The sequence below is a fragment of the Urtica dioica genome, chromosome 8 (genome assembly GCF_054948205.1).
Source record: "Urtica dioica subsp. dioica isolate 48M chromosome 8, U.dioica_male_clone48M_v1_H2, whole genome shotgun sequence".
NCBI lineage: Eukaryota > Viridiplantae > Streptophyta > Magnoliopsida > Rosales > Urticaceae > Urtica > Urtica dioica.
The window spans coordinates 1,821,304-1,836,855 of NC_142763.1; the positions used below are offsets into that span (position 1 = coordinate 1,821,304).

General features: G+C 35.7%; 1 protein-coding gene across 1 annotated transcript; it reads left to right on the forward strand.

Moving 5' to 3' along the window:
* The first annotated feature begins 4,242 nt into the window (after positions 1 to 4,242).
* Positions 4,243 to 6,461, forward strand: LOC149387108 (Aldolase-type TIM barrel family protein). The gene is made up of 6 exons (XM_089621549.1): positions 4,243 to 4,433; positions 4,555 to 4,767; positions 4,849 to 4,944; positions 5,384 to 5,529; positions 5,626 to 5,845; positions 6,122 to 6,461. Exons 1-6 carry the CDS (start codon positions 4,299 to 4,301, stop codon positions 6,305 to 6,307), a joined length of 996 nt encoding a protein of 331 aa, XP_089477675.1. The 5' UTR covers positions 4,243 to 4,298; the 3' UTR covers positions 6,308 to 6,461.
* Positions 6,462 to 15,552: the final 9,091 nt, after the last annotated feature.

Consider the following 15,552-nt stretch of genomic DNA (forward strand, 5'->3'; position numbering starts at 1 on the left):
ACAGTTATTTCCATTTATTTTCATTCAGATTACTTAAATTTGGAGAATGAGATAATTTCCAGTAATTTACGTTTATTATCTGTGTTGACAGGTTCTTATACAATAACGTCAGTCTTGGTGAAGCCGTTCTAGATTAGCGCGTCGCGTAATTAATGATATTTTTGATAAAATATTTTTGTTGAGACTTGTTAGAGGTTTAAGGCTACTTATAACAATTTTGAAATTGTCTGTTATTTTATATCGTTATTGTCTATCATTTAATATAATTATATTCATTATTTCCATTTGATTAAGTAAAATGGAAAAATTAGTCTATTAATTATTGACACCTAAACACGTTGGCTATTTCCCTAAAAGTTATGAAACATAGGCTAAAAACAAATTCTATAGTTTCAAACTGGCTATTTTGCACCATTATTTTCTTTCCCTTTTCACCACAACAAACTGGGTAACGGCCACGACTATTTTAGCCGTGATAAATGAAGGAATAATCGTGATAATTGTCTCGTCTAATCACTTTTTAACAGTTTATATTAGTGGGATTCCTGTCAAATTTCGACAGTTAATAAAAAAAACTAGCTAAAATTAAATTTTAACGTTGTAGTTTGGCTATTACGTTAAAGTGTCCGAAAAAATACTTAAATTATATATAAATATTATATCATACATATCCTTTGTTGTTTGCTTTGTTCAACCTTTAAAAAAAAATCCAATAATGTAATTTTTTTTTTTATTTCTCTGTCGTTTTAGCTATATATTCTTTATATTATTTCATTTTTCTAAGATTCTTTGGGCTAACTTTTTCTAAAAAATAATTTTTAGTTTGGATAAAGTTTCAAAAAATTAATATATAAATAAATAAACCGAAGCAAAATGGTAGGTATCAACTTTCAAGTGTCAAATATTTTGACTCGTCCTTGGCTGTTGGTACAAACAGTGGAATTTGGCAGTATGGGATGGTTTAGGTTAGATATAAACAATTGCAATTTATTAGGATTTATATGCATTTGATGTAATATGTTATCATTGTTACGTTGGTTGAGAATAACGAGATAAGATAAGATTCAATGCATTATTGTCATGTATGCTAATAAGTTTACACTATCCACATCTATTTTCAACTCACGTAATAAATATAACAGAAAATTTCATATTATTAGTTGAACCTAAAAAATGCAGTTCTCCCTTGTGTACGTCATTAATTTTATATAATTATGTTTATATATACTTAATATGAACCAAACAAGAGGCCTTTATGATTGATGTGTATGCATATTGTTGGATGCAAAGTTTGGTACGCAATGGCTTAAACAATGACCACACCATATGTTACTAATGTGGGCATTATATCTTGAAATTATAAAATTTAAATAATTGTAATTTGTACTATATATTATGATGAGTCGGCAAGCAACCCACGCCTTAGAAATTTATGCAACTACTTAATGAGCACACGCTTGCGCGGTTAAGAATGAAAGTGAGGTTTTAAATCAGGAATAGCTATAAATATATATAGTGACATGTAGTGCATGAACTGTTAAGAGCTTAAATATTTTGGTCAAAGATATGTTTTGCATGTATAGTTGCTCTCGGAGTAGTGTGAATGATTTTGCAGCGTTTGTATAATTGACGTATACAATTATTTGGTTGTAGTTATTAAGCCGCCACAATTAATCGTATAAATATTCTCTAACTTTCTCCTATAATAATTCCAACAGTTAAATCATAAAGATAAAATCAAATTATAATTTAACTGAAATAATTAACGATTGATATTTTAGTATTACTGTTTCATTTGTAATATTATGGTAATTTCTTATAAGTATAGCCATATGTGGGATATAGTTTGAAGTCTGTAGGAATCTTGAACGAGAAATGTAAACTAATTTATAAGGTTATGAATTACGTCTCATTACTATTGGCTTTTAAATGAATCCTTATAATACTTAACAGACGCTATATATATAATTAGTGTATGATTTATTTATAAAAATAGAAACATTAAAAAGAGTATTCAGTATATACAAAGATGGGAGCGAAATGATTTATTCATTCCAAAAAGTGTTTTTGACTTTTTGAGATAAAAAAATTGAAAACAAAAAGTGAAAGTTGTGTTTGGTTTAATTTTTCGGAAAAAAATTTCGAAAATTTTTGAAGTTATTTTGTAAAAGAGTAAAGAAAACTGAAAACAAATAAAAAAGTATTTTGTAAAAAAAATTTCTTCTCTTCTCTCCTCATTCTCCTTCAAAAACAAAAATGAAAACTGCACCAAACAGTTTTTTCAATTTCTAAAAAAAAAAAATGAAAACTGTACCAAACAGCTTTTTGAAAACAACTGCAAAATAATTTTTCAATACAACTATAAAAATTAAAAAATAGAAAACAAAAACCTTTTGAGTTAACTACCAAACAGGTCCATAATTTTCCCTAATCATCTTTAGTCAGATTACAACCAATGTGTGATGATACTTTGTAGAAAGCGGCCTTACAAAAATGATGGGCCTTGCCATGACTTGGCCATGTAGGCCTGGTTTTGAAATATTGGAATGGCTAAGGGGAAAACTGCAAAAATAACGTTTTTAAAGTGTAATATTTCAAAAATAGTAGTTATTTTAAATCATTTCAAAAATAGCATTTTTTCAAACCATAAGTTATTACTTTCCTTATCGATGAAAGGGAATTGTAAATAATGAATAATGTTAGACAAAGTCCAAAACAGTAAATACATTAAAAAAAAAACTGTAAGATTACAAAAAAAAAAAAAAAATTGTTTACAACTTAAAAAACAGAATTTCTACAGTAAAATTTTTAAAGACGCTATTGTTAAAAATAAAGTATATGTACATTTCCTGAATAAAACTGAAATTTTTGAAAAACACCTTTTAAGCTTAGTCTATTGAAAAAATCATTACTAAATAATTTTAATAGAAGATACTAAATTATATATATTATTTTAAACCAAAAGCTACGTGAACTATTGTAAAGCTCTGATCAGCATAGTAAATCGTTAAATATTCACGTATACTTGTAATAATTTATAAATACTTACAGAACACAATTTCTTTATTTTATTGTTTCCTAAAAATAATTAATTTGTATATTTCAAAATAATAAAGTTAATTAAAGCGGGAAATAAGTGTACCATCCTCTCGGAAAAATAGAATTCGTGTGTTAATAATGCGCACTCTCTCTCTCCTGTAAAAAAATTAGGGCTTAAACTGGATCGATTCGGTTCGGTTTTGGCTTTTTTCATATGTGAATTCGAATTTTCGGTTTAGAAAAGTTGGTCCAATAACCGATTCAGTTTAATTCGGTTATTCAGATTCTTTAATCCAATATCTAGTTTTAATATCCGATTTTCAAAATTCGATTATCTAGTTCTTCAAAATCCATATCCAGTTTTAAAATCGGTTATCCAGATCTTAAAATGCGTAATCACTATGAAACTAGTTTTTAAATCCATACCCGGTTATAAAATTAGTCCAATGATCAAAATCCTAGTAAAAATGAATCATAACTATTTATTTTTTTAATAAAAAATAATCGATTAAATATCCGACATCCGATTTTTTCAAAATTTAAAACCGATATCATGTCCAATTTTTTAAATTGGATAAGTTATCCGAGTTCAAATTTTAGTTATATAAGGTGGCACCGATTTTTGATTTTAGATCGGTTCGATTATCAATTTTATCCGATTTTTTGTTCGATTTTGTACAACCCTATGAAAAATGCACCAAAGCGCGCAAATGATAAAATATCACGTTCACATCCCACATATTGTTTTTTTTTCCCAATTATTTATATCGCATATATAGTGTGCAATTATAAGAAAATACTTCAAATTTTAATAGTGAATATTTCATATTTTATATTTTTGAGGTTTAAACAAACGTCGACACACAAAAAGAAGCAGTGTCACACACTACACTGATAGTAATGCTGATAAAGATAAGTTTGTAATCGATCATTTTAATAATTATAGTAGAGAGCAATGGATACGGACCATGATCCATGCAATGGACAAAGTGACGCATAATATATATGATCAGATCATACCTTACAGAAACCAAAAAGAGACTCCAAGTTAGAATTGAATTCTTTCTAATAGTTTTCTACTAAAAAAAATCAAAATATGGACATGTGTAGAGACGTACTCCCTTACGTAACAAGACCACTACAATAATATACAAATTTCAAACTGTTTTGTGAAGTATACATTATATTTTATAGATATATAATATAATTAAGGTTAGAGAGAGAGAGAGAGAGAGAGAGAGAGAGAAAGTGAAGATCGAATGGGCTGGAGAGGAATTCTGGGGTTTGAGTACGGAATAGTTCAAGCACCATTGGGACCAGACATTTCAGGTCCTGAGCTCGTTGCTTCTGTGGCCAACGCCGGCGCTATTGGTCTCCTCAGAGCTCCTGATTGGGTCTGTGTTTTATTATTTCTTAATTCTCAATATTTATTTGAGCTTTGTTCTCATGCACACCAACTGCTCGATAAATTGTACTCATCGCTCGCGTGATCATCAAATATAAATGTCTCCTCAGGAGGCACCGGAATATGTGAGAGAGCTGATAAGGAAGACGAGAAGCTTGACAGACAAGCCATTCGGGGTCGGCGTGATTTTGGCATTTCCGCACGTGGAAAACGTGAGAGCCATATTGGAGGAGAAGGTGGCGGTGTTGCAGGTCTACTGGGGCGATTGCCCGCGGAGCCTCGTCGTTGAAGCCCACAGCGCCGGCGTCAAAGTTGTTCCTCAAGTGAGTGTCGTTTTTTTTGCTTTTTCTTGAATGAGTTGAGGGATGTTAATCAGAGCTTGATTATATGAATATTAAGTGCAGATTGGGAGTTTAGAGGAAGCGAAAAAGGCGATCGAAGCGGGCGTAGATGCGATCATCGTCCAAGGACGCGAGGCCGGAGGGCATGTAATTGGCCAGGTATCTTATAATATTGCTCTTTATGCTTGCCATAATATTTTGTGTAGATAGAATTGCTAGTTTTCGCGAGTAGGGACGGAGCTAGAGTGAATTTTATTTTTTTACGGGACTAATTTGTAAATTTTTAGGGTAAAAATAAGAGAAAAAAGTAAATTTAGGTAAAAACTGAATTTTTTTAGGGGGCCTTAATTGGCTCCGTACCTGATTGCAAGGACGAAGCCACAAGTCCCACCTCAATTTTTTTTTTTTTTTTTTTGCACTTTTTGCTCATTTTTCATAAATTTTTACATTTTTTACCCTACTAATATATAATCAACCCCACCTGAACTTTGTTTTTGTTTTTTTTCCCATCATATTAGCATCCCTTAATCTAAATTCCTAGCTTCGTCCTTGCCTGATTGTGAGTGTAATAATAATAAATAAACCCTCTTGATCTCAGGAGGGTGTGATGTCATTGGTGCCGAGGGTGGTGGATCTGGTGGGCGATCGAGATATACCGGTCATCGCCGCCGGAGGCATTGTGGACGAACGAGGCTACGTCGCTGCTCTGGCACTCGGAGCTCAAGGCGTGTGCCTCGGAACCAGGTTTCGTGATCATCCTATCCAGTTTCCCTCGCGTTTCTTTTTAACCTCCGTTGATCGATGATCGTGACCTATACCTCATGTGTTTACATTAACAAGGTTTGTAGCGACCGAGGAAAGCTTTGCTCATCCTCTGTACAAGAGGAAGCTGACCGAGCTCGAGAGGACCGAGTACACCGACATGTTCGGGCGAGCCAGGTGGCCCGATGCCCCGCAACGCGTCCTCGCTACACCCTTCTACGCGGAATGGAAACCCCTTCCCGATCACGAGGACGAGTCTCGCCAGCCTGTCATTGGTCAATCCACGATTCACGGCAAGGTTAGTCTGTGTGGCCGACTAGCGACGAGTATGTATTTTTATAGAACTTTGGAAATGACCAAAAGCTATTGTAATAATACTTGCTAATCATTACTCGTTCTCGACTTTTGAACAAGATCTGAATAGAAATATCGAGGAGCTTATCAATAAATTTAAAAAATGCTTTCATTTTCTTTAACAAATCAGGAAATGTTGCATAAGTTCCGGTATTGTGGATTTTTAACATTGGTTCAACACAAACGTTTTTTATTTTTTATATTTTTTTATTTTTTTTAGGGGAAAGAGATTCGTCGTTTCGCGGGAACCGTACCGAACGCGACGACGCGGGGCGAGATAGAAAGCATGGCGATGTATGCGGGCGAAGGGGTCGGCCTCATCGATGAGATTTTGTCGGCCGGGGAGGTGGTGAAGAGGCTTGTTGAAGGTGCCCAGTTTTTGATTCACAACAAGTTTAGTTCTTAAATTTTAATCCTATTTTTTTTATGACAAAATCCGGAATCAAGCTTGTGCTCTTTTTTTTTTGTCTGCATTTGTATATTTTGTGTGTACTTGTATCACTCCCTATTTGAATAGAGCAGTACTCAAACACCCGCACATACATCTTTGCTTATTTTACTCTTTAATTTATCTTCTCCTCTTTCTCATAAATGCCCAATAATAGTCTGACCCTAGATGATTAGTTAATTGGGAATTAAAGGCTTAAACATACATTTAAAATGATTATCTTTAACGGAGCTGTGTAGCTGACTAGTTATTTGAAATCGCAAAATACTAAAAGTTTCATATTCTTTAAAGAAAGAGAAATTTCACGGGCTAATTCACTTGAATTAATGTTGAAATAATAATCAATTTTTATATTAATTATAATTTTGCATTCTAATATTGAAATAGTCAAATGACTCGAATCATTCATGCATAATTCTCACGTTATATGGTGTATATACGAGTAGCATTAAGTTGAGCTATTTATTTTTATAATATATACGTAGGCTAAAATTTTCATATGGATCCAACTTTTGGAAATTATTTTGTATTTTATTTGTTGAGGTAATGTTATATATTTTTCTTTATAGTTACAAGTTTACATTACATTTGAGAAATTTCATTTTCTAGACCTAAAAGTTATGGAAATATCTCAATTAAACCCGTTAATTAAAAAATATCCAAAATTGGACTTTTGTACCAATTTTGGACAAAAATACCCTCAATTCAAAATAAACCTCATTTTCATCTCTTTCATTCTCACTCTCTCACTTTCTCTCACTTTCTTAATGGTTTTGTCATGGTTTGAATAGTGTAGGATTGATAGGATATAAGATTAGAGTGGTTTTTAGTTATTTAGTGTTGATTTGAATCATGGAAGATAGGTGATTTTTTTTTTTTTTTTTTTTTTAAATCTGGGTATTTTGTGTCGGATCCCGTCGGATTTCATCGGATTCGGTCGGATCCGACGGGATCCGACACAATCCGATGATCTTCAAAGAGAGGGGATTATTTTTTTTTTTTTAATCTGGGATGGGATCCGACGGGGTCCAATTTTTTTTTTTTTTAACTGGGTATTTTTCCCGACCGGATCCGATGAGCTCGACCACCGAAAGTTCTAATCCTAGCGCAACCAATTCGAAGGTGACAAGAATTGTGATGAAGATGATTTGAAAATGAGAGAAAAATATGAGTTATTTGAATTTCAAGGGTATTTTCGTCCAAAATCGGTACAAAAGTCCAATTTTGGATATTTTTAACTAACGGGTCTAATTGAGATATTTCCATAACTTTTGGGTCTAGAAAATGAAATTTCTCTTACATTTATCTGTTAGGGCCGAGTTCCTCCACCGTGTTGGGCTGCCACCCACCTAGTATGATATTGTCCGCTTTGGGCCCAAGCCCGCACGGATTTGTTTTTGGGTTTCCTTCCCAAAAGGCCTCATACTAGTGTAGTTAGGTGAGTCTCTTATATCCAATGCATTCTTTGCATTCACTTCCGATGTGAGACTTTGGTTTGTATCCCAACAATCCTTCCCTCAAACCAAGGACCACATACACATGTCCTTCCCTCAAGTGAAATCATCTTGTACCGCCGTTTGGTCGCTAACGGGACCCGCTGCCTGACTGGCATCATTGTCAGGAAGACTTTCGACACAAGGCCCACCATCGCGAGGTCACCACACAGAGGGATTCTCCTTCCACATCGCAAGCCCAACCCAAACTCCCAGTCTCCTGAACCATCGGCTCTGATACCATTTGTTAGGGCCGAGTTCCTCCACCGTGTTGGGCTGCCACCCACCTAGTATGATATTTTCCGCTTTGGGCCCAAGCCCGCACGGATTTGTTTTTGGGTTTCCTTCCCAAAAGGCCTCATACTAGTGTAGTTAGGTGGGTCTCTTATATCCAATGCATTCTTTGCATTCACTTCCGATGTGAGACTTTGGTTTGTATCCCAACATTATCTATAGTTATATCTTTACATAGTGTATTCATAATAATCTTGTTTTATTGATAAATTTTTGGCGCAAATAGTCAACCTTTTATGATAGTGGCGTTTTGATCCCAAACTTTTTTTTGAAGCATTTTTGTCTTTAACCTATTGATTTTGTAGCATTTTGATCCTTTTTGAAAAAAAATATAATCTTTTTATAAAATTCAACGCCTAATCAATTTAAAACTCATTTACAAACTAAAATAACTTTTTATAATTTTAAAAAGTATAATAAAGTAGCATATATAATGCTTAAAAAATCCTATTGTATAATTTTTTTTAGTCCTTTTAGGATCAAAATATGATTTAACAAATTTATTTTGTAAAATTAACAATTTATTATACTAGTATATTATACATGTTTTAAGTTTATAAGGTACATAATTTCATAAAATAAAATGTATTTTTTCGAAAGAGGACCAAAATGCTACAAAATCAATAGGTTAAGGATCAAAATGCTTTAAAAAAGAGTTTAGGGACTAAAATGTCACTATCATAAAAGATTAGGGACTATTTGAGCCAATAATTCTTTATTGAATCGTATCCATGTTGTTAAAAGTAATCACTAAGTAATATTTATACAAGTCTGATTCATGTTCATCAACATTTAATAATCGTGCTAATTGACTTTTATTTGTGTTTCCATTATCGTTTTAATTTGATCCGTTATTTAATTGGTTAGTGCTTTCGACCCAATTAAAAACTAAATCATTCGTATACAGAAGAAGAAAGAAATGTTAAAACATCGAAGCAAGCACTACGATTTTCAGTGAAGTGAATTGAAAAAACAATAGGCACATCACATGGGTTCATATTCAAAGATCGTAGCTTGATGAGATCTTCCAATATCCTCACAAGTCGTTAACAACTAGGCCACAAAAACAAGACTATCACTCGCACGTGCTCCCCAATGTATTGGTAAATGACAAACACTTTGACTGTTTTTTTCCTAGTGTTTCAAGAGAATATATATAGGGCCACTTTCCGAGTTCATTATGAAACAACCGTACCCTATATCTAGATGTATTTAGGCTATACTCAATTATGAGGTGATAAATAATATTGCATGAATGTCTCCACCACATGCCTTTGTTAAGAATCTCTCTCGCTCAAACCTCCTATCGCGGTAACTTCCTACGCAAGCAACCACACACGATAGCAATAAACCAGACAGACAGCAATTGTGCAAGGAATTGAAAAGAGAGAGACACACATGATTTTTTAACGAGGTTCAGCACGAATGCCTAATCCCAAGTCCTCTGAATAAGATAGTTCGAGTCACTCCAATTATCGTCTCCGGTGAAAACCTTTACAATCCCTTCGTCCCCAACAACTTGATCGTATCTTCTTCAAGACCTAAGGTACAACCTACCTTGCCAAGAACACCCCTGAGAAATTGCCTCTCAGTTCTTGACTAAGCCTCACAACAATAGATCACTCAGAAGAAAAGCAATACAATACAACAGTAATTGGTACCAACTAAAACTAACTAGTGAGACTTTATATACAAGTCATATTCATATTAGTACAAAAGATAAAACTCCACCGTAGATCTAAGCTCCTTGTGTTGAGATAACGCCACGTCACCAGCCTTCTAACTGATTTTGTACTGGCTTGAAGCTGACTTTCAACATACTCCACCTCAGCGCCAAGACGTTTCTCAGAATGACTCAAACAGATCCTTTTCTCCTTATCCAAAATCATCGTTCATCTTCTGGTATGGCTAAGTGAGAGCCAACTCCCAGGAGTTCAAGACGGTGCTTGAACTTACCTAGGGTGACCACCTTGGTTCCACAATCGGCAGGATTGTCATCAGTTCCAACCTTAGCAACATTGATAGTCACATGCTTGGTCCTTGTTGGTGAATCAGGCGCGTATCAGACACGAACAATCGTTCTGATGCTACTCGTTTGAGATGATTCCACCATATAACCATATTAATGCGGAAAAATAATTAATTACGCTGATCATAAGCTAATTAAATTATGGTTATAATTAACAAGATCTAGTTATGTTTAATTAATTTAATTCACGAGAGCATATTTATCAAGCAACCGATTTGAGCAAAAAACGAATACTTACATTGATTTTCGGTTCAGCTACAGAACGCTCCTAAACCAATCGCGTACTCCTTGCGTCGTCTTGATGAAGGACTCGAGGATGACACATTAGTCTTCCGAAACGTTATCTCCAAAACAAATAAGAAAGATGAGTGGGCACAGTCTTTATCTCACTAGATCACGAAACTAGGTGTTTCGAGATCTCTCTCTTATTTTACTAAGAATGGAAACAAATTTCCGAGGGGAGGGAGAGAAAATTTCGCACGGCCAAGAGAGAGCCACGAAATTATTAGGTCAAAATCCTTAATTTTTGCATTCTCATGAACCCCTATTTATAGTAGTAAAATGAGATATTCATGGAACCTTCCAGAATATTTTATTTCCTTTTATTGTGTTCACACTAGTAGATTAAATCTAGGCCATTGGATCTCAACAAGTGAATCCTACTTTTTCTCTCATCCATCAGATCAATATCTATGAGATATTATTCTCTATTTAAATAGAGAATATTTTATTTAGTGAGATAATAAAGGAGAATATATTATTTCCCTTTAAATATATTTCCATATATTCTCTCCTAAATATTTTCCTTTAAATAAGGAGAAAATATAGGACAATATCTTATATTATTCTCTCATTTATTTAAGCAACTAAAGAGAAAATATTGGTAAATACTAACTAGAAAATTTCGAACTTGATGGCACACGGCCAAGGAGATTTGCGCAAATCCTAGTGCCAAAAATCCTAATTCGATTTTTCCATGTGTGCAAGGCCCAATTGCTTAAAACTCAATTAATCATTTATTTATTTGGTCCAACAATAAACAAATAATTAATAATTGTTTATTTACTTGATCAAACAATAAATAAACAATTCTACCGTAAATATTTATTTAATTCTGCGAATACCCGTTTTCCAGAATTAATGCTGTCAATCACAATTACAGCAAGTGAGATTAATAATGATAAACATTATTATATGAAAGTTCTTATCCGCCTTTATCAGAGCCGAATCGGGGACTATGGACCTAGTAATAGAAGCTTAACAAATCCGATGAAAAAGACGAAATAGTCATTTCTCTTTTTCCATCGATTCGTCTAATCTTGGTCAAATACTCCACCTTGTAAGCCAAGACTGAACTCTCCTTTATACTAGAATTATATTTACTCATCGTGACGAGTGTCCACTGATATAGTCAGTTCGTGATCAAGATCCTCCAGGTTCAACCCGTATCGAGAGAAGTCAATTTATTCTGTTATACTTCCCTTGATACATATCAGCCCTGAGCATTGTTGCTTCCCCAGCGAAAGATTCTTTCGAACGTTACTTACTTCGAAAGTGCTAGCAATCTATCGATTCTGTAATCAACCCTTAGGTGAGAGAACATTAACCTTCTTTCAGGAAGGCTGGATTCCGTATCTGTAAATCATTTCCCACTCGAATTATGCTTTGAGAAAACTCCCAAGACATAAGCTGTGATTAGCATGAATAGCCTTTTAGCGAATGAGTCAAAGAGCTCAGTAACATAACCCAGTGTCCATGATCACTTCAGGATTTAGATCAAGTCTCACTGTGACCATCATAGTGACCTCGATCAGTGTGTCGTAACGGTCCTTAAACGACACATTTACAACCAAGACATGTCCAAGTCGTACACTTACCACAAGTGTAGAATGCTCTCACATAGTGATCAACCTTCACCTATGTGTTACACATATATGACTTTAGATATAGCTTTTCAGGCGTATATCAGTCAACGACCATGCTTTAGCACACCGCCCGAACTCAGGTGCCCAACACGTGACTCAGTTAGATACGGAGGCTATGGAAGATAGTTGTTATTGATTCTAATTGTTTAGAACTCAACCCACTAATTATATAATGTTAATAAAGTAATCTTGTTATCGAATTTAGTAATCATTTATTCATTATCTTCAAGTGGGCAATATTCCCAACAGTCCTGTCATGGAACACTGAATTTTTGCAGAGGTGAAGAGCACTTTGACTATCTGAGAACACAGTCACAGTCTCTTTATAGATCTCTAACTCCTTTAGCATCCCTTGCAGCCATATGCCCTCTTTAACAGCCTCAGTAGCTGCAATGTATTCTGCTTCGGCCGTGGATAAAGTAACCACAGGTTGGAGCTGAGATTTCCAACTTACACAGTTACCACACACTAGAAAGAAGTAGGTTGTTGTAGACTTTCTAGTGTCATGATCACCTGCATAATCAGAATCCACATATCATTCCACATGGACCTTCTCTCCTTGCTGCTTGTAGACTAAACCCAAATATGTAGTGCATCACAGATACCTTAGGAGCCACTTCATGGCCAACCAGTATTCCCTTCTAGGTTTGGACATGAATCTACTCAGCACACTGATGGCATGGGCAATATCTGGTCGAGTATACACCATGGTGTACATAACTGAGCCAACAACGCTGGGATAGGGAATACTACTCATGTACTCTTGATCAGAGGCAGTCTTTGGACTTTGAGAGCTTGACAATCTGAAATGGCTTGCAAAGGGTTGTCTCACTGATTTGGACCCTCTCATGGTAAACTTGTCAACTACCTTCTCCAAGTAGTCTTGTTGTGTAAGCAGCAACCTTCCACTTGCCCTGTCTCTGAGAATATTAATGCCCAAGATTTTCCTTGCAGCTCCCAGATCCTTCATGTCAAATTCTTGACTTAGCACGTGTTTCAGTGTTGCAATCTTTTTTGTTGACTTGCTGATAAGGAGCATGTCATCCACATAGAGTAAGAGATAGATTGCCTCCAAGACATTTGACCCTTTAAAGTACATACAAGGGTCAAAAAAGCTTATTTGATATCCTTGTTTCAGCATGTAGGAATCAAACCTTTTATACCATTGGCGTGGGGATTGCTTGAGTCCGTAGTGGGACTTTTTCATCAAGCAAACCATGTATTTACCCTTATGAACCTCAAAACCAAGAGTTTGTTCCATGTAGATGGTTTCTTCTAGCTCCCCATGAAGAAAAGATGTCTTGACATCCATTTGTTGTAGCTCAAGGTCAAACTGAGTTACTATAGATATCATTACTCTGATGGTCTTGTATTTGACTACTGGAGAGAAGATCTCATTGTAGTCTATGCCCTCCACTTGAGTAAATCCCTTAGCAACGAGTCTTGCCTTGTATCTGGGGCCATCTCTTGGTGTAGTAGGTTCCTTGAGCTTGTATAGCCATCTACAAGTCATTGGCTTTTGATCCTTAGGCCTTTTTACCATAAGCCAGGTTTGATTTCTGTACAAGGCTTTCATTTCTTCCTTCATAGCTTGATGCCATTTTTTGGAGTCCTGGCTAGACATGGCTTCATGATAGAACATAGGTTCTTGATGAGTGACAGCCACAGCTGAAGTGAAGGCATAGGCTAGGAGCTCTAAATAGGAGCTGTAGCCATATCTCTGCGTGGGCTTTGACACTCTCTTTGTTCTGTCTCTGGTGAGTTGGAAACTTTCATTCCCTTGAGCAGATTCTCCAAGCCCTTCTTGTGAGTTTTCCTGATCTTCATGGTTGCTGTCACCTTCATCTGGGTTAGAGGTTTCTTCAGCTTCCTCTTGATCAGTTGATCCTGCTTGGTTCTCACTTCTCTCTTCAGAGACTTCACTTGATGCTGGTGCTTGAAATGGAGAGGTCATATTAACTGGCTCCACCTGAATAAGACTCTATATGTACCCTGTAGTTATAGATGTTGGCCTTTCTTGATCTGCTAGAGGGTTAGTCTCTACAATGCATGGGAAATCAAATTCATTGAACACCACATCACGGCTATTTATTGTTTTGAAACCAGAACCTTCTTTAACCCACAGTCTGTATCCCTTAGTACCCTGAGGATAACCCAGAAACACACATTTGATAGACCTAGGTTCTAGTTTACCCTGATTTTGGTGAGCAAATGCAGTGCAGCCAAAAACTCTGAGATGCTTGAGGTCAGGTGGTTTGTTTGACCATTTTTCTTTAGGTGTTTTGAACTTTATGGCACTAGAGGGACATTTGTTGATCAGATAGGCAGTTGTGACTATAGCTTCTCCCCAGAAAGCCTTGGAAAGACCTGCATTGAAAAGCATACTTCTTGCCTTATTGAGCAAGGTTCTATTCATTCTCTCAGCAACACCATTTTGCTGAGGGGTTAGTCTAACAGTTTTATGCCATTGAATCCCTTCATGAGAGCAAAACATGTCAAACTCAGAGATACAAAACTCGAGGCCATTATCAGTTCTCAAGGTCTTCGCTCTATTATCAGTCAGATTTTCTAACAGTAATTTCCATTCTTTGAATTTCTGAAAAGCTTGATTTTTATTTTCAAAAGGTAAACCCAAACTTTTCTAGACAAATCATTAATGATAGAAAGAAAGTAAAGATTACCACCATGTGTTGATGTCCTTGATGGTCCCCATAAATCAGAGTGGATGTATTCCAGGACTTGTGTTGACTGATGCTTTCGCACTTGAAACTTGAGTCGGTGTTGCTTGGCCAGCACGCAATGCTCAAAGAAGTCAACCTTGCTGACCTTGTCCTTGCCAATGAGCTTCTGATTGCTCATGGTCTGAAACCCATTCTCACTGATATGGCCCAAGCGTCTGTGCCACAAGGTAGCTTTCTTGTCTTCATGTGCCAGAGCCATGACAGAGTGGCCTATGATGGTACTTTCACCCACCAGGTAGTAAAGACCAGCTTGCTTGATTCCCTTGATGACTGTCATAGCACCTTTGCTAATTCTCATTGAGCCTCCTTCTATTTTGTTTGAATATCCCAAGTTATCCAAGACTCCTAGGGAGATTAGGTTTCTTGACAAATCAGGCACATACCTGACCTCCCTTAGAATCCTTATGACTCCATTAAACATCTTTACACTTATAGAACCAACCCCAAGGACTTGGCAGGTGTGATCATTGCCCATGACTACCTTGCCTCCTTCACTTTCTTGGAAATCAGAAATGCACTCCTTGTTGTGAGTCATGTGATATGTGCAGCAAGAATCCAAGATCCACTCAGGGCATTAGGGTCATGGGAAACCATGAGAACTTTTCCACTGTCATAACCATCACCAAGATTAGCTGAGTCTTGAGGTGATTGACTTGAATTGCTTGCCTTTGAGTCCTTATTTTTCTTAAGCCATGAGTAACATTTTTTCTTGATGTGACCC